Genomic DNA, 24341 nt, shown 5'->3' with positions numbered 1-24341 from the left:
AACTTCTTGCAAATTTTTTCGTAGGTCATTCAGGACATTTTAGGGATCATAGAAGAACAGTTCAAAAGACGGGGACTGAAGGTCAGTGAATTATGAGACTTAAGAGATTAACTCTCCATGTTACAAGCACTGATTTTTAGCCTTGTGGCAGGGAACCACAAGGTGAACTGCATAAAGACTGTGTAGTTGTGGATCTAGTGACAGCAGTTGAATAGTTCTGTAGCTAGAGCTCACGAAAGTCCCAGGAGAGAGAGAAAGGCAAGGATTCTAAGAAAGAGACAAGCCAACCATGGCTAAAAGTTAAGATAACATCAAATAAGAAAGATATGTAATATAGCAAGGATTGGTGGTAAGCCAGAGGGTTGTAAAAGTTTTAAAATCGAGCAAGAATGACCAAAATAATAATAAAGGAGTAGATAAACTTTGACAATAAACTTGCAATTAATATTCAGATGGACGATAAGATTTCCTTTAAATATAGAAACGGGCCAAAGATTCCATTTGCCTTCCCTATTACCCAATGAACTTGATTGCTAGCTTTTTATGCTCCTGCAAGAATAAGTCTGGGAAATAATGGGGAATCAGAAAATGGCAGAGGATTTGAATAAATATTTTGCATCACTCTTCATGATAAAAGACATTCCAAAGTTACTAAGTAATCAAGGGACAAAAGGAGAGGAAATAAATTCAATAACCACCACTAGAGAAAAAGTGCTAGAAAACCTAATGGGGCTAAAGACTGATAAATCCCCTGGAACTGGTGGGATGTATCCTGGATTTTAAGAGTTAGCAACAGAGATAGTGGACGCACTGTGAGCGATCATCCAGAAATTCTTAGGTTAAAAAAATATATTTAACAAAGAAAACAAAAAAAAGGTAACTATAGGCCAGTTAGCTTAACATCTGTTACTGGGAAAATGTTAACAGTCTTATTATAAAGGAGTGAAATACATAATATGATCAAGGAGGCATGGCTCTTGACAGATTTATTACAATTTCTTGAGGTAGAAGAATAGATAAAGTGAAGGCAGTGTATATATTTGGATTTATAGAAGGCTTTTGATAATGAACCACAGGTTTGGTTATTTAAACACCCATGATGTTGGAGGAAATATATTAATATAAGTAGAGGATTGGCTAACTAGTAGAAGTATGAGTTGGGATAAGTGGAGCAGTTTCAAGATGACAACTGTAACAAGTGGTATGGCACAGAGGTCAGTGCTTGGACCACAATGATTTTTAACATACGTCAATCATTTGGATGAGGAAAGTGAATGTACTATAGCCAAAGTTTGTGGATGGCACAAAAATAAGTCGGAAGGCAAATGGTAAGGATGACTCAAATATTCTGCAGAAGGAAAGAGACAGGTTATGCGAGTGGGCAAAATGATGGAGGATGGAATGGGAAAATGAAAGGTCATGCATTGGTGGAAGACTACAGCAGCTGCATTTTATTTAAATGAAGAAAGCTACATCACATAGCGATTAAGGAGTCATAGAGTCATACAGAACAGAAACAGACCCTTTGGTCCAACCAGTTCATGCCAAACATAATCCCAAACTGAACTAGTCCCCCCTGCTTGCTCCTGGTCCATATCCGCCCAAACCATTCCTATTCGTGTACTTATCCAAATGTCTTTTAAACATTGTAATTGTACCAACATTCACCACTTCCTCAGTTTCATTCAATAGTAAGGAAGGCAAATGTAATCTTTGCCTTTTTTCAAAAGGAATGGAGTATAAAAGTAGAGAAGTCCTGCTAAAACTATACTAGGCTTTAGTTAAACAACAGTTGGAACGGATTTGGGTCCCTAATCTAAGTAAAGATATTGGAAGCAATGCAAAGAATGTACACTATTGCTAATCCTGAGTATGAAGTCTTCTGAGAGGTTGAGTAGATTGGACTGGTACTCATTGGAATTTAGAAGAATGAGAGGTGATCTTACTTAAGTATACAAGATTCTTTGAAGACTTGACAGAATAGATGTGGAAAGGTTGTTTCCTCTTCTGATAATGTTTAGGATCAGCGGGCGTAATCTCAGAATAAGGACTTGCCCATTTAATACAGAAATGAAGAGGAATTTGTTTTTTCATAGGATAGTGAATCTGTGGAATTCCTTACTGGAAATGGCTGTCAAGGCAGGGTCATTAACTATATTCAAGGCTGAGTTTTTTTTAAATCAGTAAGGGAATCATAGGTTATGGGGGAAAAAAGGCAGGAAAGTCATAATCTCATTTAAATGGTGGAGCTAAATTGATGGGCTAAATGGCCTACTTCTGTTCCTACAACTCATTGTCATGCAGAAATTATTTGTTGAGCTGTATTGTTGAAAGGCAACTGCGGTGAGACTCTAAAATGGACATTGGTGAAAAGCTGGAGTTGTGGGAGAGTAAGTGTTTGGAGGACAGTTTTTGGTGTCGAGAGGGGAATAGACCCAGGAAACAAAGGTAAATGAATGGACCTGGATCATTTGTTGAGGCAGTGTATGACATCACAGCACTTGAGAGAGTTTAAGGTTAAATCAGTAAAAGTGAAGTGAACTGACTTACCGTGTGAAATTTAATCAGATTTGATACTCCACCCTGTCATTAATGTTTGTGGAAAGTTACTGAAAAATCCATGGGATCTGTCTTGGTCATACTTGATTGCGCTGTGGGATATTCAATGACAGAAATAAGTTGCATATGTATCATAGATTGTATGACAACTTATGTAGTGGTCTTGTTTGCTTAAAACTATGGAATCTTGTGGCTTTATTCTCTTTGTAAGTTTCTTGCAACTCACTTTTTGTTTACTTTTGAAAATAAAAAGTCATAATTTGGAGTTGGCTGTCAGTCTGGGGTCATAACAAAGTTAGCATTTTGATTGGAGGGGGGGGGCGGTCTCTTACACAATTTTTAAAATCACAGAGTGCTGAGAATTTGAGGTGAAATTTGGTTTGCTTAGGATTGTTTTGTTGTATGAAACCAGATTATGGTTCAATGCTTTATGCTTGAACATTTCATGCAGTGTATTTTCAAATTCATTAACATAAATTTTCATTGAAGTTTGAATTCTTCTAACGGTGAGGAACAAGTGTAATTTCAGTCAGAAATAGTTGTGTACCTATATTGCAGTTCCTGGGTGTGGAAATGCCAAGGCAACTGACTTAGCATATTGTGTGTGTAAGACTCTGGATTTGTCGAATATGTGCGAAACTGACCTGAAATTGTGCAAGAATGGGAAACATAATACCAACATGGACACCTGTAGCAGTATTGTAGGGTCAGGGTTGTCAACTTCAAGAAAAAGACAAACTGACATCTGACTAATTCTAAGCTCAATTAAAGACTACCATTACCTCTGTAGCTGAGGTTGACATTAGTGTCAATTCTTTATTGTTCCTTGCAAAACCGAACAAATTTGAACACAAGTGTTGGACAGTATTTCCATAAAGTTTCCTGGTCATGAAATTACTGGAATGCTCCAATGTGGTAAAAAAGTGGATTGCCTATCTGTGTACATTTAGACTTGGAAGTAGAGGGGTTTATGCAAAGGAAGCCAAGACTTTGTTTTTCACATAAATTTATCATCCTGCTCAATGTCAAGTAATGGATTGAAATGTGATCCCCACCTAAGACATTAGTGTGGCACTGGAAAGATAATCTGCAGTAAACTCAGAACAGTACATGGCAAAAGAAATACTTAGTCTATTAGTCACCAGCTGTGACAGGTAGATTATTTCATCTATCTGACTTGCATTCATAATACTGGGAATAAACACTTAAACATAGCTTAAATTGCTGCTTTATTATAATTGTTTGAAACTGAGGACTTCAGCATGTTGATATTTATTTTGTCTCAAGATTCTACTTGGATTGGCATTTTGCAAGGAAATTTTTTGTACTTAACTATCCTTTTAAGAGTATGACTTACTACTATGCAGAAAGTACTGATTTTGTAACTCTTTATTTCAAACTCAAACATATTATATCTTTTAGTTTGTGTGGTAGCTGATTTCTTTAAATTCTGATTTATTACATTTTGCCTAAAGAAGAATTGGTAACCTCTTAAACGGTTATATGGCTGAAGTGCAAACAATAACTGATCTAATCACTGACAGTTAATATAAATCAGTGACTGTTGTTTGTGTTGTTTCTGTCCAGTTGGAAACATTTTGGACAGGCAGGAAAAACAGTTGCACAGTCAAGCCATCTGTCCTGTGCATAATAGGAAAACGTTTCTCAAAATCATCCTGAATTTCATATGTTTTGTAGAAATCCGAGAGCAATACTTGATATCAGATCTTCTGAGAAGTTCAGCAAATCTTGTAAGCTTTTGGAAGGAATTAGAGAAGATTTCAGTAAGATTTAAGAACAGCAAATTTTCTGCCCCAAGTTACAGAACCAGACAGGTTTTTAGAACAATCAATACTAGTCACATGTTCACTATGAGGCTAGGTTTTATTTTGACATTCTTAATGATTTTAACTCACACCTATTGCTGTGGTGGAGATGTTTCTAAAACATTAGCCTGTAGTTCTGGATTATTAGGTCCAGGGACATTACTCCTACATCACTGCCTCCACTTCATCTTTGTACTCCAATCCTCCAGCAATAAAGGCTTACATGCCATTTAATTTCCTAATTGCTCATTTAACCTACTAACTTAACTGTTTTTTGTACAGGTACACCAAATTCTGCCAGAATATCAACATTTCCAAGTTTCACACTTTTTAAAAAAAAAATTATGCTTTTGATTGATTGCTAATTGCAAAGGCCCCAGCAGTGATCTTTGCAACATTCCCCTAAATGATTTGCCTGCCAATTTGAAAATGCCCCATTTATCCCACTCTGCTTCTTTCACTTAATCAATCAATCATCCACCCCACGTTAATATCACAACCCCAACCCCTAGAATTATTATCATGCATATTAGCCTTTTGTGTAGCACCTTTATCAAATATCTTTGAAAATCTCTCCTACAAATAATGCTAATATGTTATGTATAATTTCCACTTTGTAAAACCATAGTGACTTTACTTGATCATACTATGTTTTTCTAAGTGTATTCTTACAACTTCCTGAATATAGATTCTACCAATTTGCCAACCAATTATGGTAGAATAACTGATCTGTAGTTTGTTATTTGAGCGGGAGAGAAAAACCTATGTTTAATTTTGTAACTTCTGACCTGCTAGGATGATTCTGGAATCTAGGAAATTTTGGTCCATCATAGCCAGCACATTGACAATTTTGGCACCAAATGCTTTTAACAGCACTGAGATGTTGGTCATCAAGCCCCAAGAATGTCGAATCTTAGGCCCTGGTGATTCTCCAGTACTTTTCTCCGCTGATTTAACTTCCTTAATTTGCTCACTCTTATTAGCCCCTACGTTACCTCTATTTTTGGTCTGCAAGTGGTGTATTGTACTGTGAAGACAGAAACTAATTGTTCAATGTCTCTTCCATTTCCTCGTCCGTCTGATAATTTCTTCTGTTCCTGCCTCTAATGGACAAGAGTTTAGAACGAAGAACAAAGAACAAAGAAAATTACAGCACAGGAACAGGCCCTTCGGCCCTCCAAGCCTGTGCCGATCCAGATCCTCTATCTAAACCTGTCGCCTTTTTTCCAAGGATCTGTATCCCTCTGTTCCCTGCCCATTCATGTATCTGTCTAGATACATCTTAAATGATGCCATTGTGCCCACCTCTACCACCTCCGCTGGCAATGTGTTCCAGGCACCCACCACCCTCTGCGTAAAGAACTTTCCACGCATATTTCCCTTCAACTTTTCCCCTCTCACCTTGAAATCGTGACCCCTAGTAATTGAGTCCTCCACTCTGGGGAAAAAGCTTCTTGCTATCTATCCTGCCTATACCTCTCATGATTTTGTAGACCTCAATCAGGTCCCCCCTCAACCTCCGTCTTTCTAATGTAAATATAATCCTAATCTACTCAACCTCTCTTCATAGCTAGCGCCCTCCATACCAGGCAACATCCTGGTGAACCTCCTCTGCACCCTCTCCAAAGCATCCACATCCTTTTGGTAATGTGGCAACCAGAACTGTACGCAGTATTCCAAATGTGATCGAACCAAAGTCCTATACAACCGTAACATGACCTGCCAACTCTTGTACTCAATACCCCGTCCAATGAATGAAAGCATGCCGTATGCCTTCTTGACCACTCTATCCACCTGCGTTGCCACCTTCAGGGTACAATGGACCTGAACACCCAGATCTGTGTGTCATGTTTACTCTGGTTATTTTGTTTTTATATAAAATGTAAAAAAAAAAAAAGCTTGTTAAATCTATTTTGATATTTCTGGTTAGTTTTCTGTCATGGATCAGTTTTTTAAGTGGCCCTTTTCTTCTATTGCAGTCCCAATTGTTAGATTTACTACTTTCTTAGCATTAGAAGCCTCCTAATCTAATAATATCTGTAATCTTTTTAGTAAATGGATGGATCTTTCCTTGAAAGACAAAAAGTCAGCAAGGATTTTTTTTTTTTTTTTAAAATGTTTCAAATTGCTCCTACAGTAGTTTTTGTTTATCGACTACCGTATCTATTTTCCCAATCAACTGTATCAAACTCACTTCACCGTACCCATGCAATTGGCTGTGTTTACAATTCATTTGTAATTGGATTTAGTCATGTTTAAAACATATTGTGGAATTTGACTGTATTATGATTGCTCTTCCCCAGTGGATCTTTTACAAAAGCATTGCTAATTAACCATGCCTCATTGCATATCACTAGATCAAAAATGTTTTTATCCCTAGTTGGTTTCACAACATAGAAACAGTTACAAAAGCAGTCCACAAACTAAAGTCTTTTACACTGCCTTCATAAAATTGGTTGGTTCAGTCTAGAGGAAGATTAAAATCAACCATATTTACTACATTTGTTACCAGCTCAAGAAGTTTATTTAATGCTTTGACCAACAGTATAACTACTGTGAGAGCAGCTATATATTACTATCAATTTTTTCTGGCCTGAACTACTTCTAACCTGCAGAAATATTTCTCACTAATCTCCTTATATTATCCTTTATTACCATTTCTACCTCTGCCTGTATTTTCAAATGCTAATATATCCTAAAACGTTTATTTCCCATACTGAGAAACTAGGGGTAGGCTATTCAGCGCTTTGAAGCTTGCTCTAGCATTCATACTGATCCTCAGTCTCAACTCCCTGTTCCTAATTTCTGTCCAAACCCCTCAATATCTTTAAAAAAACCTACCTCTTCTTGAATATATTCAATGACTTGGCCTTCACAGCCTTCCACAGTAGTAAATTTCACAGGTTGACCACTCTCAATGAAATGTTTTCTTGTTTCAGTTCTTAAATGGTATACCTTGTATCTGCTACCAGGATTGAGGTGAGGCAGGGAGGGGCAGACTCCCTGACCAGGGAAAACATCATCTCTGCATCTCGTTTGTCCAGCCTTAAGTTTTTATGTTTTAAAAATGCGCTTCAATCATATTCCCTCTAATTATTCTAAACTCCAGTGCATACAGGCTCAGTCAAACAAATAGGACAGGCCTGCTCTCCCTCTATGATAAGTATCTCCTCTCTTTTTCTTAAGGAGACCAAAACTGAGCACATACTCCATGGTCTCAGTTTATTTTCTCCCTCTGGATTGATATTCTAGTGATAATACACTGAGCTATATCCCAAAGACCCAGGTAATGTTCTGGACCCAGATTCAAATCCGACCCTGGGAGATTGTGGCATTTGAATTACTCGTCGAGTAACCTAGTGAAATTGTTGTAATCATAGGCCTGCAAATCACTAGTGAATTAAAGTCACAAATTTTTGCACTCTTTATCCATTTTGTGGTCATATTTTGTTTCCTTTTAAAACTTTCCCAATCCTCTGCATTACCAATATTTCCTTTGTTGACTGTTATGTTTCTTTGCTTGATACTGTCCATAACTTGCTTGGTTAACCATGGCCAGTTTATCCCCTTCCTAGAATCTTTCTTCTTTACAGGGATACATTTTTGCTGCCTGTCATGAACTACTTAAAAAATCTGACAAAAAAAGTGATGGACAAGTCCAGTTCAATATAAAAGACAAAAGTGAAGCATTTGCAACCATCTTGACACTTCTGGCTGAAGTGGATGATCCACTTGTGGATCTACTTGTGGTCCCTGTCAGAATAGGTAGGGAGTCAATATAATTCACTCCATGTGACATCAGGTGGCTGAACGGACCAGATACAGCAAGTAGGCCGAGAAAACATTCCAGTTGCAGAAGTTAATTCTTCTTGTCAATGTTCTGAAATGTTAATATTGTTCTTCCCTCCAAGAGGAGAAACAAATTGCATATTTTCAAAACAAAAAATTCTAAGCAAGTTTTTCTCTTGACCAATCTTATATGAACTTACCATTTCTTAGATAATAGTGACTTCTTTAGGTTTTCTTTTCATGCTTTCTAGTCGGTTTAGAGGTCTGCCACCATTGTTTCTTTTGCTACTTCCCTCTCCAGTGATAAGCTTGTTTTCTTTATGCAGGCTTTTCAATAATTCCATCAGTTCTCTTTTTTCAAGTTCTGCTTGTTCTAGTTCCTGACGATGTTGTCTTTCTTCTGCAATGAGTGTCCGCATATCTGACATCACACGTGACATCTGACTCTGAAAATACAACTTTCCTTTATTGTCTGTTAGGAACAAGACCCTCTGACATGTCAAAATTAGCCATTGTAATTGGGGAAAAAGGGTGAACAATATGTGGACCAAACTTGCCCATTTGCCCTTCTCTGGGGTTAGGCCACACTTCCTTGACTAGCAGTGATTTTAGGGCTCACTTGTACTCCTCGAATTGTACTCTTCCCATATCCTGGAAATGAGCACTTATTGCCCTTGCAAACTTGCTTTCTTCCTGAACTACGAGTATTGAAGTAGGAGTAACTGGCAAAGTAGGTGAGGCAATGATTTAGTGGTATTGATCCAGTAACCCAGGTAATGTTCCAAACCCAGGTTTGAATCCCAGCATAGGAGATAGTCGAATTTGCATTTTACTAGTCCAGTAACCCAGTGAAATTGTCTTGACTTTAGGCCTGCATATTACTAGTGAAACAAAAATCAAAAATCTTCACCTTATCGATTATGAGCATTACTCACTATCCTCGCAGTATTACTCATCTCTAATTGCCCCAGCGAAGGTGGTTGTAAATAGCTACATTCCTTGGGGACAGCTATAGTGCTGTTCAGGTGGGAACTCCAGGAATTTGATCCAGCAATGGTGAGGGAATGGTATGAGACTTGGAGGGGAACTTACAGGTGATAGCATCTCTGTGTATCTGATACCCTTGTCCTTCAAGGTGGTAGAGATCACAGGTTTGAAAGGTACCTCTGCAAAGAAAGCTTAGTGAGTTTCTGCTGCGCATCTTGTAGAAGTCACACACAGGGGAACTGTACAATTGGGAGGTAGATAAAGGTGAGGGTTGAAGCTAAAGCAAAAAAAATTATAAATCTACAAAATCATTCATTTAACAGCACTCCGTCGTAACAATTCTTTCTGCTGGCAATTCTCTTGTTGAAAATTGATTTGACAACATCACTGTTAAAAACTGGCTAGACTTGATAGAAACCCCCCCCGAAACAGTAGGTCTTGTCCAAATGGTGACATAGAAGCAAGAAAATCAAAATTCTCACTGATGTCAGCAATTGCCAGCTTTCTGCCATACAGTGTACGCAGAGCCCTTCGTGGGATATGACCTTAAATAACAATCTACGCTCAAAATTTCCACACTAATCTGTATGTCAAACAACCTGCAACAGTAAAATACTGCAGACACCGAAAAACCGAAATGAAAACAGAAAATGCTGAAAGCTCAGCAAGTCTGGCAGCATTGTTACAGAATCAGAAGTAAGGGCACAGACTGAATTATAAATTCCCTCCCTCTCCCACAACAGGGTCTACCAGCCAGTTACAGTCAGCCTCCGCCAGTTTCACATCAACACCAAACTGCCTTGCAAAGTCCAGCCCTATATCCAAGATATTATAGGTAAACTGTATCACAAGTGTAAACCCACCAAGGTTCTGCTAGAATAGAGCAGAGGATGACTGTAACCAAAAATGTTTGAGCCCAGACCTCTTGCTGGGACATCCTAGTCCACATTCCAGCAGTGGAGGCTATACTCACCTTTTACAAAGTCAGAGATCCAATGATTGGTAGGATGCTGTTTCTAAAGACTTTCTACATTTAAAGCCCTTAAGGAATCTAGTTGAAGACCAGAGATGATTTCACCCAGTTAGAAATGGGCCAAAGAAGGATAGAGGAACAGCCTATATCCCCATTCTGATGATTGGTCAGGCTTGCAGTTTACATTCTTAAGCATCCATGGTGTACTGGCGTTGGGCAGGCAGCCTTGTTCAAATAGATTACCAACAATTTAACCTCATTACTGCCTGTACATTTTCAGAGTGTTATATATCATTAAATATTCAATTTCATAGAATAATAAAACATACTAACTTTAAGTTCCTCAATTTCATTTTGCAGCAGACTCTCCTTCTGGACCATATGCCTTCTTTGGGAATCTAAACGAGACTCCATTTCATGCCTTACTTCTTCAACTTTACAAATCATTTCAGACCTTTTGTAAAAAGTAAACAAATTTATGGATCATACTTGTCAGATTTGTCATTCATTTTGCTCTATTTTCTTTCTTTAGATCTCTTTGTACAAAGTACTGACTCACCCTGAGGCCATCATAACAAAGCCCAATCATATCTCCACCCAATGTTAATATGGATGTTTTCAGTAAAGGTAAAGTTGCCATAGTCTAGCTGGCCTATAGGGCTGCTTTTGCATTAGAGACAGACTAAAATGATGGTGGTTTAACCCAAGGGTTACCACACCTCAGGTGAGGTAAGAGATTGAGAAGAGGAGTCAGGGAGTTGTACAGCATGCAAACAGACCCTTCGGTCTAACTCGTCCGCGCCAACCAGATATTCTAAACTGATCGAGTTCCAATTTGCCACATTTGGTCCCCAACTCCTAAAAATCCTCCTAATCATGTACCCATCTACACACCTTTGCAACGTAGTAAGTGTACCCACCTCCAGCACTTCCTCCGGCAGCTCGTTCCGTACACGCGCCACCCTCTGCGTGAAAAAGTTGCCCGTCAGGTCACTTTTAAATCTTTCCCCTCTTGCCTTAAACTATGCCCTCTAGTTTGGGCTTCCATACCCTGGGGGAAAAAAAGACCTTGGCTATTCACCATATCTATGCCCCTCATGATTTTATAAACTTCTGTAAGGTTACCCTGCAGCCTCCGATGCTCCAGGGAAGATAGCCCCAGCCTATTCAGCTTCTTCCTATAGCTCAAACACTTCAATCCTCGGTAAAATCCTTGTAAATCTTTTTGGAACTCTTTCAAATTTACCATCTTTCCTATAATAGGGAGGATACACTCAACACAGTATTCTAAGAGTGACCTTACTAATGTCCTATACTTTCAAGAGACCATGTAGAAGTCCTGGAAAGTCCCCTGGAAATTACAACCTCCAAATGGACAATTATTCAGGTGTCTGAAATCCTCATAAAACCCAATGCCCTCCTGACTCCCATGGACACTAGGCCCATGACATTCCCAAAAACACCTCAGACACTACCAACCTGTCAGCAGACCTCCTGTCTCAACAACACCCACCTTCTCTCCATTCCCTCCAACCCAACACCATCACAACCCAGTCTGACACTACTACCCCAAACCTCATTTGGTCACTCAATTTCCCCCATCTCCAAACTCCACTTCGTAAACCTCAGATGCCTGGTGTCCATCATAATCCTCAAACCTGTGCTAGAACCTGCTTCTGAGGGACAGGTCTTCACAGAAATCACCGAAGATGCATCAAATGAAGACACCCCCTAAATGAATTGTTTGCTGCATGTCCATCAACTCTTGCAAAGATGCCAATGACAACAATATGGTTCTCAATCAAAATCTCAAACTTGTGAAGCAGAGCTTGTTAGACAATTGGAGCTTCTTTGACTAAAAGCTGAGGAACTGTTAAAGGCAAGACAACAGCATTGTTTGGCAGAAGAATATAGTTACAGCATACATACAGCATGACTAGTTTACAAAGGCAGTTTCTACCGTAAAATACTAAAAATGGTAATTTTTTTAGCTAAGAAGCACAGACAATGTAAAATGAAATAGAAATACCATGTTTGTACAAGATGATATCTGACCACGTGCCCTTTTGAGAGATGCAACCCACTCACTAAAACAATTTATGGAAACATGTGAATTTATATGTAACACTTAATGAACAGAAAACAAATCAAAGTACTTTACAGAAGAATAAATCAGTCAAAAATGGGCACTGAACCAAATGTTACTATAAGGATTGACCAAATGTTTGGACCAACAGATAGGTTTAAGGAGAGGCAAAAGGACAGAGCAATGGAGGTTTAAGTTGGGAATTCCTTGGGGTTTTGTTCTAGTATTCCTGAAATGAGGAGTATGAACACTGCAGGGATAATTCTCATGACATCCTGATAAATATTCTGCAATGAATGGTACCATGGATATGGCATTTAAGGAGTGTATTATATAACTGATTCAACAGTTAATGAATTTTTACTAATCCTCAAAATTGTACAAGGAATATCAGATAAGTGATAGCCCCAACAAGCACCTGGAATTTAAAACAAAAATGGCTGAAATCAGTACTCAATCTTTTTCTCAGCTTGAGATCAGGTTCTGAAATGATGCGTGACATACCGGAGTAATTCTAATTCAGTCCTCAGCTCTGCTATACAGTTGTGTTGTGCATCATCTGCACTAAGAATAGCATAACCACATCCATTTGGGCATTCACGACTTCGATATTCACATACTGCCAAGTGAGAATCCAAATTGCGTCGCTCTACCTGAACAGTACAACCTATGAAAATAATTGCATAAATATGCTTTAAAAACCACAGTTAAAATTTTAAAATATTATAAAACAGCAATATGGCACCAGAAAGAACATGCAAAACATACAAGGAGACAGCAGGTTTCTGGGCTACAGTACAAGTTTGTAACTGAAGACAAATTCAAATTTGATTTTTCTGGACAAATAATTTAAGACCAATATGATAGCCTACCAAATTGGAAAGCTACTTACCTCAATGCAGGGGTAAGATAAATAAATGTAAAAGTATGGAAAACATCTGCTCAGCGATATCCTTGTACATTACTTGAGATTAGATTCTACAAAGCATTAAGATCAAGCATTCATACAATTCCTTGAGCTGGTTTGTGATGTTTCTGTTTCAAAGTTAATTGTCCACTGATGCACTGCGGAGCTGGCGATTTTAATTTCAGAATTGTGTAAATTTACAGGAGGATGCATGAAGCCCATTGTGCTTTTGCTGGCTATGTGAAAGAGCTTCTCATTGCTATTGGGCTGCTTTGATTACTTTGTAATGTCTGTTCACTCACTCATGCCCAACAGGATCCCCATCCTGACAAAAACACACACACAATTACTTGGAGGGTAAAAATAATATGTTCCAAAATTAGCCAATTTAAGAATTAATGATCTTTTGACTTTACAGGTTAGATTACATTTAAAGCAATAAACAGTATGCATTTCCACAGCATCTTTACACACAAAATTAAAGGAGCAAAATATAATTATATGAATAAGACTGAAGTATAATGTTAGAAAGTTAAAGGGAGGTGACATAAAGGTGGTTGCTAGGAAGGCTTTTAAAGGATGTACAGAGGTGACAGGTTTACGGAGGAAAATCCAGAAGGCACGTCTAAATTTTAAACATAATTGGTGAATGAAACAAGACATGTACAGAAGCTTAGAAGTTGGAAGATTAGAGGATGTATGAGGTATCATAACATTTGAATGAACTGCAGAAATAGGGTGGAGTTAATAAGGAAGATTTTGGAGAATGAGAAAATCCAGTTAGAAGATGGGAACAGAAGCCATTATTGAAGATTTGTTGGCAACTTAAATTGTTGTTCATTTTAATAGGAACAGTACAATACAAGGCCAAAAGGTAGAAGAGGAAAAGCTAACAGAACACACTTCTCTATCACCCGAAATATTACGCACTCTGCATGCTGCTATCAAGGCAGCAGCAGTGAGAAAGAAAACGTGTACTTTCTCCAGGACTGTGCCTATGCAGCTTGTAACACAGGACTTTGTGCTCTACAAGCTGCTGTTATTGACTTGCACAAGATAAACATCAACAATGGCAGGAGGACTAGCTAGTTAGCGAAAGACACCCTGTCTGTCTGTTTTAAACTTTCTGGTCTTTCAGTGCAGAGAGCGGTCAACAATCAAGTGTTGCAGACTGGCACATTCCAAGATGGAGGACTATACGCTGATGGATGCACAAAAGCTTTTACTTTTTTGTTTGAAATTGTTTATATAGATAACGTTAGTAGTCCTTGTTCCCAAAAGACCCAGGAGAGGTTTCTAGCTGCTGTTTGGTTGAGGACTCAATGTCAAATGCTGTGAGATTTTTCTCCTTTAGTCTGAACAATAATATTGCATCAATAATGTCTAGCTGAACTAAAAGGGCACGCCAATAGTATATTGGTCCCATTTAACAATAACACGCTCGGCAACTATGCACTATGTTCATATTATCTGCACAATCTGAACAAAGGATAAGCATGCAGTCAAATTAGTCAAGCTATTTTTAACAATTCAAATCACAGCACCAAAAAAAAAAATGCACAAAATGACTAAGTAAAATTTTAAAATTCAACGTTAAACATTGCACTGCAACAAAATTCAGTGTGAAGTACATACCACAATCATAACACATGTAAATTCCACCTAAAAAGAAAATTGGTAAAAGGATACTTCAAACACTTGGGCTAAAAAATTGCGAAGAATGGCTTTGCTCTTGTTGTAGAAGTCTTCTGAATTTAAATGATACAAAGAAACACACTCCATCATATCGCCACTATTATTATATACCCTCGAAAAATGTACAGATATCCAAGAAACCCAAAGCATAGCACTGGCGACAATATATTGGTTGGCCATGTCAAAAACTGTAGATATCAAGCAGAATGTTAATAATTCTGATCACAGTCACAGTGAATGTCATTAGTGACTTTGGCTTGGGGCATTCTGATGTGACAGAAGGGGTGGAAACTTAATGGTAGATATTGAAAGAGAGTTGCAGGAATGATGGCGATAACAACACATTCAAGGACTTTGTAGAGTAAAGGAAAAACAGAGTAGTAGGGTTATTTCCAAAGATAAAAGGCGTAATAATGTACTTATTCAGTAAGGTGGTGATGAACGAAATTCTTAAATTTAAGAAGGCAATATTTGAGGACTAGGAATTATTTACAATATCACCTGAAGGAAAGTTGGGTGACCAGCAATTTGGGTTCAAAGAAACAAAGGTTCCAAGAGAAGAGGAGCTTGGAGAGGGCTTATCAGAAGCCAGAAGTTAAATGAAGTGAGAGGTGGTTCAGAGGGCAAGATGGGATGGACAGGTTTCTCTTAGGGAATGGGAGTGTACCAAAGAAGCAACTATTAGTGTCTATCTTGATGACAAATAAAAAACAAAAAAAAAAAAGGGACAAAAGAGAATGATTTATGAAAACGGTCCATCATATTGCAAAGCAGCCAGGGATTATGTTTGCTCTCCAGGATGATCAAAGACCGACAAGGGCCTTTTACAGATGCAAGAGAATCCTGGTGAGGCTTTATCTAATCCAACCAAATCTGATAGCAAATGACCAAGCCACCTTGATCCAAATATATTCATGTTTGCAGCCTTTGACTTGAAGTACTAAAAGAAAAAGGAACATTCTAGAGAAGTTGACTGATTTTGGATATAATTAATCTTCTTCTGGTAATGAAGAAATCCAATATTGTGCAGAGGGACTGCATTTGGATTGTAGAGAGCAGTTTTGGGCACCATAACTAAGGATGGATATGCTGGCTTTGGAGGGGGTCTAGAGGACGTTTACAAGAATGATCCTGGAGATGAAGGACTTGTCATATCAGGAGTGGTCGAGAACTCTGGGACTGCACTCGAAGTTTAGAAGGATAGTGGGGGGCATATGACTGAGTATATTCAAGACAGAGATACGTAGGCTCTTGATTGGTAAGGGGATCAAAAGGTACGGGGAGAAAGCAGGATTATGGGGTTGAGAAATAGATCAGCCACCATCAAATGGCAGAGCAGTCTCAATGGGCTGAATGGCCTAATTCTGCTCCTACATCTTATGGTCTTATGATTGAGAAAATAAATATTAGTTAGATTAGAGATGACACTTGTTTTTATTTCCCTTATGTGAATAAACTCCAAGACAAAGCGATTAAATTATTTGAAAACAGAACTAAATACTTGGTTAGAAACAGAACTTCAAAGGCAATGCCAATGTCTTTGTATAACAAGTTGCCAGACTAATGAGACCCATGTCATGGAAAGCAACTGCACAAAGTTGGAAAAAAAAAGTTCAGGTTTTAACTCTGAATTACTCTGAAGTGTCACAGAGTTCATGTGGGGAAGAAGGTTTGCAGGTTTCTAGGTTTCTGTGGAGATAGATGAAAGATGAAAAAAAAAGGAATTACGATTTTATTATTCATTCATGAGACAAGGACATTGCTGGCTAGGCCAGCATTAATTGTCCATCCCTAGCTGTACTTGGGACGTGAGCTGCCATCTTGATCGACTATGGTCTGTGTGTGTTGTAGTAGACCTACAATGCTGTTGTGGACAGAATTCCAGGATTTTGACCCAGTGACAGTGAAGGAATAGCAAGTCAGGATAGTGAGTGGCTTGCTGGGGAATTTGCAGGTGGTGGTAGTGTTCCCATGTATTTGCTGCCTTTGTCCCTCTAGATCGATTAGTCATGGGTTTAAAAGTTATTGTCTTTGTGAAAGATCTTTGGTGAATTTCTGTAATGCATCTTGTAGATACACACTGCTTCTACTGAGCGCCAGTGGTGGAGTGACTGAATGTTTGTGGATGTGGTGCCAATCAAGCAGACTCCTTTGTCCTGGATGTGTCAAGCTTCTGAGGTGTTGTTGGAGCTGGCAAGTGGGGGGTATTCCATTACAGCCTGACTTGTGCCTTGTAGATAGCTTTGGGGACTCGAGAAAAGTTACTCACTGTAGTTTTTTTCATTCATTTGTTCACAGGATGTGGCCAGCAAGGTCAGCATTTATTGTGCATCCATAATTGCCCAAAGGGCAGTTAAGAGTCTAGGTTGTGAAGTAGGCCAAACCAGGTAAAGATAGCAGTTTCCTTCCCCAAAAGACATTGGTGAACCAGATTGGTTTATCCAACAATTGACAATGGTCATCATTAGACCTCCGGATTTTTTTTTTTTTTTTTTAAAAAATCGAATTCAAATTCGACCATCTGCCAAGGCAGAATTTGACACAGACCCCCGAAAATTAACTGGATTAACAGTCTAGTGATACTACCACTAGGCCATCTTTTCCTCTTGGTAGTCTTAACCTCTGACCCGCTCTTGTAGTGGCTGTATTTATATGGCAAGTCCAGTTCAGTTTCTAGTCAAAGGTAACTCTCAGGAAGTTGATAGTGGGCTTTCAGTGATGGTAATGCCATTGATTGTCAAGGGTGAAGTTAGATTTGCTCTTATTGGAGATTGTCACTATACCTGGCATTTGTGAGGCACGAATGTTGATTGTCACTTTCCAGCCAATCCTGAATGTTGTCCAGACCTTATTGCATTTGGACATGCACTGCTTCAGTTTGCTCAACATTTGCCGATAATTGCACAACGTCCTGCTTCTGACCTGATGATGGAGGGAAGGTCATTAATGAAGCAGTTAAAGACTGTTGGGTCTAGCTCACTATTGAGGAACTCTTGAAGAGATGTCCTAGAGCCGAGATGACTGACTTCCAACAACAGCCGTTTTCCTATGTGCCAGGTATGACTCCAGTCATTGAAGAGTTGGCCCCTGGATCCCATTGACTCCAATTTTGCTCAAGCTCCCTGATGTCACACTTGGTTAAATGCAACTTTGCTATCAAGAGCAGTCACTCTCACTTCACCTCTGGAATTCAGCTCTTTTGTCCATATTTGAACCATGTTTGAAGGCTGCAATAAGGGCAGGAACTGAGTGGCCCTGGGCGTCAGTGAGCAGGTTGTTGCTGAGCAGATGCTGCTTGATATACGATGTTGATAGAACCTTCCATCACTTTACTGATGATCGACAGAAGCCTGATGGGGCAAATAGCTTGGCGGATTGAATTTGGCCTGCTTGTTTACAAGGCACATCTGGGCATTTTTCTACACTCTGTCAGATAGATGCCAATGTTGCAGCTGCTGGAAGAAAGATAGCAAGTTCTGGAGCACAAGTCTTCAGTACTATTGCTGGATATTGTCTAGGCTCACAGCCTTTGCTGTATCCAGTGTCTCCAGCCAATTTATGGTATCCTATAGAGTGAGTCAAATTGGCATCTGATGCTGGGATCTGTGAGAAGTCTGAGATGGATCATCTACTCCAAAATTTTGGCTGAAGATTGTTGCAACACTTCTTTTGCTCCGATGTGCTGAAATCTTTCATAATTGAGGATGGGGATATTTGTGGAGCTGCCTTCTTCAGTGAGTTGTTTAATTCATAACTGGATGTGGTAGGACTACAGAGTTTTGATGTGATCTGTTGGTTGTGGGGTCGCTTAGCTATCACTTGATGCTTATGCTGTTTGGTATGCAAGCAGTCCTGTTTGGTATCTTCACCGCTTGACACCTTTTTAGATATGCCTGGTCCTGCTCCTGGCATGTCCTCCTGCACTCTCCATTGAACCAAGGTTGGTAATGGTCGAATGGGTGATGTGCCATGCCATGGATTGCAGGTTGTACTCCAACACAATTCTGCTGCTTCTAATGGCCCAGAGCACCTCATGAACCCCCAGTCTGGAGTTGCTACATCTGTTTGAAATCTGTCCCATTTAGCACAATGTAAGATATTCTCAGCACGAAGGCAAGACTTTGTCTCCACAAGGACTGGACTGTGTGGTGGTGATTCTTACCAATACTTTCATTAAGAGATGCATCTGCTGGCAGATTGGTAAGGATGAGGTCAAGCATGTTTTTCCATCTTGTTGATTCTGTCACCACCTACTGCAGACCCAATCTAGCAGCTATATCCTTTAGGACTCAAACAGCTTGATTGGTAGGGCTGCTGCCGAGCCACTCTTGATGATTACATTGACATCCTCCAATCCAGAATATATTCTGCACTCTTGCTACCCTCAGTGACTCTCTCAGCTTTAAACAGCCTTATTTATTGATTCAACCTCAGTGGTTAGGGCCCTGGTGCTGTCAGGCAGCAATGCGAAGTTCAAATCCAGCCTTGAGTGACAGTCTGTGTGAAGTTTGCACCTTCTCCCCGCATCTGCCTGGGATTCCACCAGGTGCTCCAGTTTCCTCCCATAGTCCAAGGATGTGAAGTTTAGGTGGATTGGCGAAGCTAAAAATTTTGCCCCGTAGTGCAGGCTAGGTGGACTAGCCATGCTAAAATGCAAGATTATGGAGATTTGCAGTGGGGTTGTCAGGGGAGATGGGACTGGATGGGATTATGTTCAGAGAGTCAGTGCAAATTGATGGGCCAAATGGCCTCTTTCTCCAGAAGGAATTCAAAATTCTATTATAACCAATACAGATTTCCAACGAAATACTCCTAATCTGAAGGTTCTACAAACTAAGCGCTTTCACTGAGGTAATTCATTTCCTTAACTTTTCTGAAAAAAGCTGTACTGGCACCTAACTTTAGTCAGGTCTCCCCTCAACCTTAAATTAAAAGCTTTTCAACCAAAGTTTTTTAAAAAAAAATAAACTTGCTCATCTTAGTTTCTGCTAAGTTAGTAGCAAAACTTATTTTCTTTGCTGTAAACAACACAATAAAACAAACTTCCATTAAACACTATAGGTGGCCTCTCTGCCACATTTTAAAATCATGGTTTTGGAAAGATTTACCTAGTTAATGTTTAAATCTCTTCACTGAAATAGACCAACACTGGTATGCCACTTGTTTAATATCCAAATTCTAAAGAAAAATATTTACATATATAAATCACACACCTTTCACCGAGTAAGACAACCAAAACCAAACAAAGTGCGCCAAACGTCAGATCATACCTTTTATTTTACATATGAGCAGTTAGACTTGGTTTAAATACTTCAGCTTAGAAGATTTTCTACTCTAACTACTACAATGAAAAATCAACAAAGGAAGAGGAGCAGAAAGGAGGTGTAGAGAAGGAATATTATTTGTCAAATGATAATTTCTCATCCATGTTTTGATCCATGTTATATGCACAGCTGAGAATTCTGTCAATTCTTGCAGGCAAGATATTCCACAGCATGATTTTTAGGCTGACTTGCAAGATACAGATATTAAGGAATTCACTGAATTCCTTCCTGGCAAATTAGATTAAAAACATGCTTTCTGGGGTACAAGTTAATTAAAATCTCCATGATCAAGATCACTGACGTCCAGTTGCAGTCGTAACAGATTTGTCCAATCAAAAGAAAAGTGTCCACTTAGCTTTCCGTGCATTATATAGGCCAAATTTGACAGTCTGGCTGCTTCTGGATGCCTCCAATGTAGGCTGCTTTGTAGACCTCAATACAGTACAACAAAGGTGAAGACATGCTGCTACCTCCTCCCTCCTGAACTGCTCATGATAACAGAGGACCTGGAAATGCCACTGAGAGGTCAGCAGCATGGAAATTAACACTGAAAGACAACTGTAATGAAGCTATGTAGGTAATTACACAGCATTTTGATTTTATTTTTAAAAGTTGTTTTTAAACTTTTTTTGATTAAGCATAGTAATTTTTAAAAAAGATTTAATGTCTTAGTTCATATTAAATCTAGGTAAAATTAGTATATATTTACATTTAACATTCAGTTTTATTTAATGGTTTTGAGTGAAGGAGTGAGTTAAGAGGTAGTATGAGCTAAGTGAGTGAAGGGGCAAGCTTGGCTGATGGCAAGGTTCATACAGTGGCAAATAAACAGATGTGGGCTTTGGGTAATGGCAAGTTGAGGCTCAATGTAACAGTTAGCCAGAAGACAGAATAAGTTTTAATTCCTCTAATTTTTCTTGGGTAACTATTAAATAAAATCAGTTCAGAATCATTGAAAATCTCTGACTCTAACTCAGACTTTTCCTGAGTGTTCCAGATGCTGGGTAATTGAAACTCCCTCAGCAATTTCCGTGAAATCAGCCAAGTTGGAACTTCTGTACTGTCCCAATATGCAACTGCTGTATATGCTGCTACAACAGCAACAGCAATCTTTCCATGAGATGATCTGGGCCATTATGAAAACAGATTCTGGTTAATTCTTTGTTTAGCCACCAGAGGGTACAGATCAGCAGAATAAAATCAACCAGAAGCACACAACACTTATTCTCAAGAATTAGTAAACTGAACTTGTGTATTTCTTTCTCCAAGCTAACACTGATGATGAGTCACAATTTTAGAAGGTAATACAAAAGTAGTCCCATATAATAATAGATAATTTGGCTCAGAATAAGAATTTTAGACAAATTTTACAATTTTGCTAAGTGAAAAAAAAATCATTTTGTATTTCTGTCCACAATTTTGAAACTCTAATACATCAAATTACATTAAAATGTCCGAGGTATTTTCTCTTCCTGTAATTTATGAAAACATTTTTTAAAAAATGTTAAGCTGCACTCAGACCAGATTTATACAACTTTTGCACTTCAAAAAGGAGAGCATATTTTCTCAAATTTCAATTAATAGAAACTATTCACATCTAAGCCAGAAATTGCAAGCACCTCTAGCTAATAATAACATTTATTTAAAAACTATTTTTGTTGTTTTTTACTTACCAGCATTTAAGCAAGGAATTTGGCTGTATTCACACTCTCTTTCGTGCCTGTCAATAGCTTCTAAAGAACAGATTGTTTCACAACCATGCTGCCTATTTTTGCACCAGATCTGAAGGCGATTCAAATCATTTCGCATATACCTAAGAAGTTTAAAAAGAAATTAAGAACCACATAGTTTACTACCTCGACCTCTCCCCCACCTTTAGGCTAACAAGCAATTTACTTCATCAAAATGGAGAGGTGATGGCATAGTGGTATTATCGCTGGAGTATTAATCCAGAGACCCAGTTAGTGTTGTGGGGACCCAGGTTCGAATCCCACCAAGGCAGATGGCGGAATTTGAATTCAATAAAATATCTGGAATTAAGAATCTAATTATGACCATGAATCCATTGTCGATTGTCGGAAAAACCCATTTGGTTCACTAATGTCCTTTAGGGAAGGAAACTGCCATCCTTACCTGGTCTGGCCTACATGTGACTCCAGACCCACAGCAATGTGGTTGACTCTGAACTGGCCTCTGGGCAATTAGGGATGGGCAATAAATGTTGCCTAGCCAGCGACGCCCTCATCCCGTGAATGAATAAAGAATGAAAATTATTGTTATTGGTGAAAGCATAAGAGTTGCAATCTCTACTGAATCAATAACTTAAGAGATTTGTACTTGTATTTCTAGCTGAAAGAATTACGTTAGAATTTCACATCTTAAAACTTTTACTGTAACTAATTACTAAAAACATTACTGAATAAACAACTTTTCTTTTGATCGGCAACTTGTGCTTTAAACTCATAGCAATATTCCCCATCTGTACATATCACACATCTCACTCTGCACAGAATTATAGTCTTTGTAGCCAACAGTTTACAGTTATTCCCAGCTTCCAGTGGGTTCCTATATCCCCATTTGGTCAAGTGTTAACTTTGGGTGACTGCGACCACATGCTTTCTTCACTTTTGGAGTATTTCATAAATCCACCACCAGCAAGAAAGATCACTCTTAACTCTAGCCTTGCAAGGACAAATCCCTGGTGCGCCGAGTTCCCTCATCTTGAGGACAGGGATATTTGTGAAGTCTCCTCATCCAGCAAGTTGTTTAATCATCCATCACCATTCGTGACAGGATGTGGCATGACTGCAGAGCTTGGATCTGATGGGGATAGTGCCACACAACATGATGCAAGGTATTCCCAACGTGAAGCTGGGACTTAGTCTCTCACAAGAACTGTGTGGTGATTGCTCTTACCAATATTGTCATGCACTACTGCATCTGCAGTTGACAGGTTGGTGAAGATTGAGTCCATTTGTCCCCTCACCATCTGCCGCAGAACCAGAATAGCAGCAGTGTCCTTTAAGACCTGACCAGCTTGAACAGTAGCTGCTGCTGAGCCACTCTTGGTGTGGACGTCGAAATCAGAGTACACTCTGCGCCCTTGCCACTCGTATTTCCTCCAAGTGTTGTTCAATTTGAAGGAATACTGATTCATCAGCCAAAAGATGACATTACATGGCAATCAATAGTAGGTTTCTTTGTGCATGTTTGATCTGGTGCCAAAACTGAGACTTCATGGTGTCTGGAGTCAATGTTGATGACTCCCAGGGCAGCTTCCTCACCTCTGTATTCCACTGTGCCGCCATTCCTCTAGGCCTGTTGGGCCAGTGGAATAGGACATATCCAGGGACAATGATAGTCATGTCTGGAACATCTTTACGTAGGATTCCATAATAATCAATATGTCAGGGTGTTGTCTGACTAGTCGGAGACAGTTCTCCCAATTTTTACTCTGCAGGACCTACTGGACTGAATTTGCCATTGTCATTTCCAATGCTTAACCTGATGTCAGGAGGTCTGGTTTCATTTCTTTTTGGAGACTTTCTAGTGATTGTTACAGCTGAGTGCTTTTCTAGGGCATTTCAGAAGGCATTTAGGAGTCAACTACATTGCTGAGAATCTAGAGTCATATGTCAGCCAGATCCAGTTAGGATAGTAGTTTCCTTTTCTAAAGGGCATTCGTGAACGTGATGAGTTTTTCTGACAATTGTTTCACTGTCGTAATCATTTCATTAGACTCTTAATTCCAGATTTTTAATCGAATTAACATTGTACCGTATTCAATTTCTGCCAGAGTGGGATTCAAATCTGGGTGACCCAGAACATTACCAGGGTCTCAGGAATAATAGCCTTGTGATAATACCACTAGGCCTCCGTCTTTAAAAACTTGGAAAAAACTTTCCTCAATCTCTAACAATCAAATCAGCTAGGCTTATGGTCAGGCAAGGTCCAGGACAAGTCACATCCCTTCCTTCATTTTACCCCATTAAAATTGCAGTCTCAAAACATATAGTTATTGACCTCAATTATAATAATAATTATAAATTATCAAATTTTAAAACAGAATATAAATTGCATTATGTCCATGTTAGTCTGTAATATTGAACATCACTTATGCTTTAGTTAATGATTTTCATTTACAATGAACTGCAATCTCAAAAAAAAAGGTGCTAAAGCTATATTGCTATCTATC

General features: G+C 38.9%; 1 protein-coding gene across 1 annotated transcript; it reads right to left on the bottom strand.

Moving 5' to 3' along the window:
* Positions 1-6: 6 nt before the first annotated feature.
* On the bottom strand, positions 7-21964 carry rnf41l (ring finger protein 41, like; the record flags this gene model as incomplete). The annotated part of the gene is made up of 5 exons (XM_020530042.2): positions 7-4315; positions 8375-8620; positions 10468-10588; positions 12725-12887; positions 21820-21964. Coding segments are annotated over 4 exons (669 nt in total), but the record flags the coding sequence as incomplete, so codon positions are not given.
* Between the last annotated feature and the right edge of the window lie 2377 nt (positions 21965-24341).

Source organism: Rhincodon typus, chromosome 4 (genome assembly GCF_021869965.1).
Source record: "Rhincodon typus isolate 14 chromosome 4, sRhiTyp1.1, whole genome shotgun sequence".
NCBI lineage: Eukaryota > Metazoa > Chordata > Chondrichthyes > Orectolobiformes > Rhincodontidae > Rhincodon > Rhincodon typus.
This window is presented reverse-complemented; position numbering and strand designations above follow the sequence as displayed.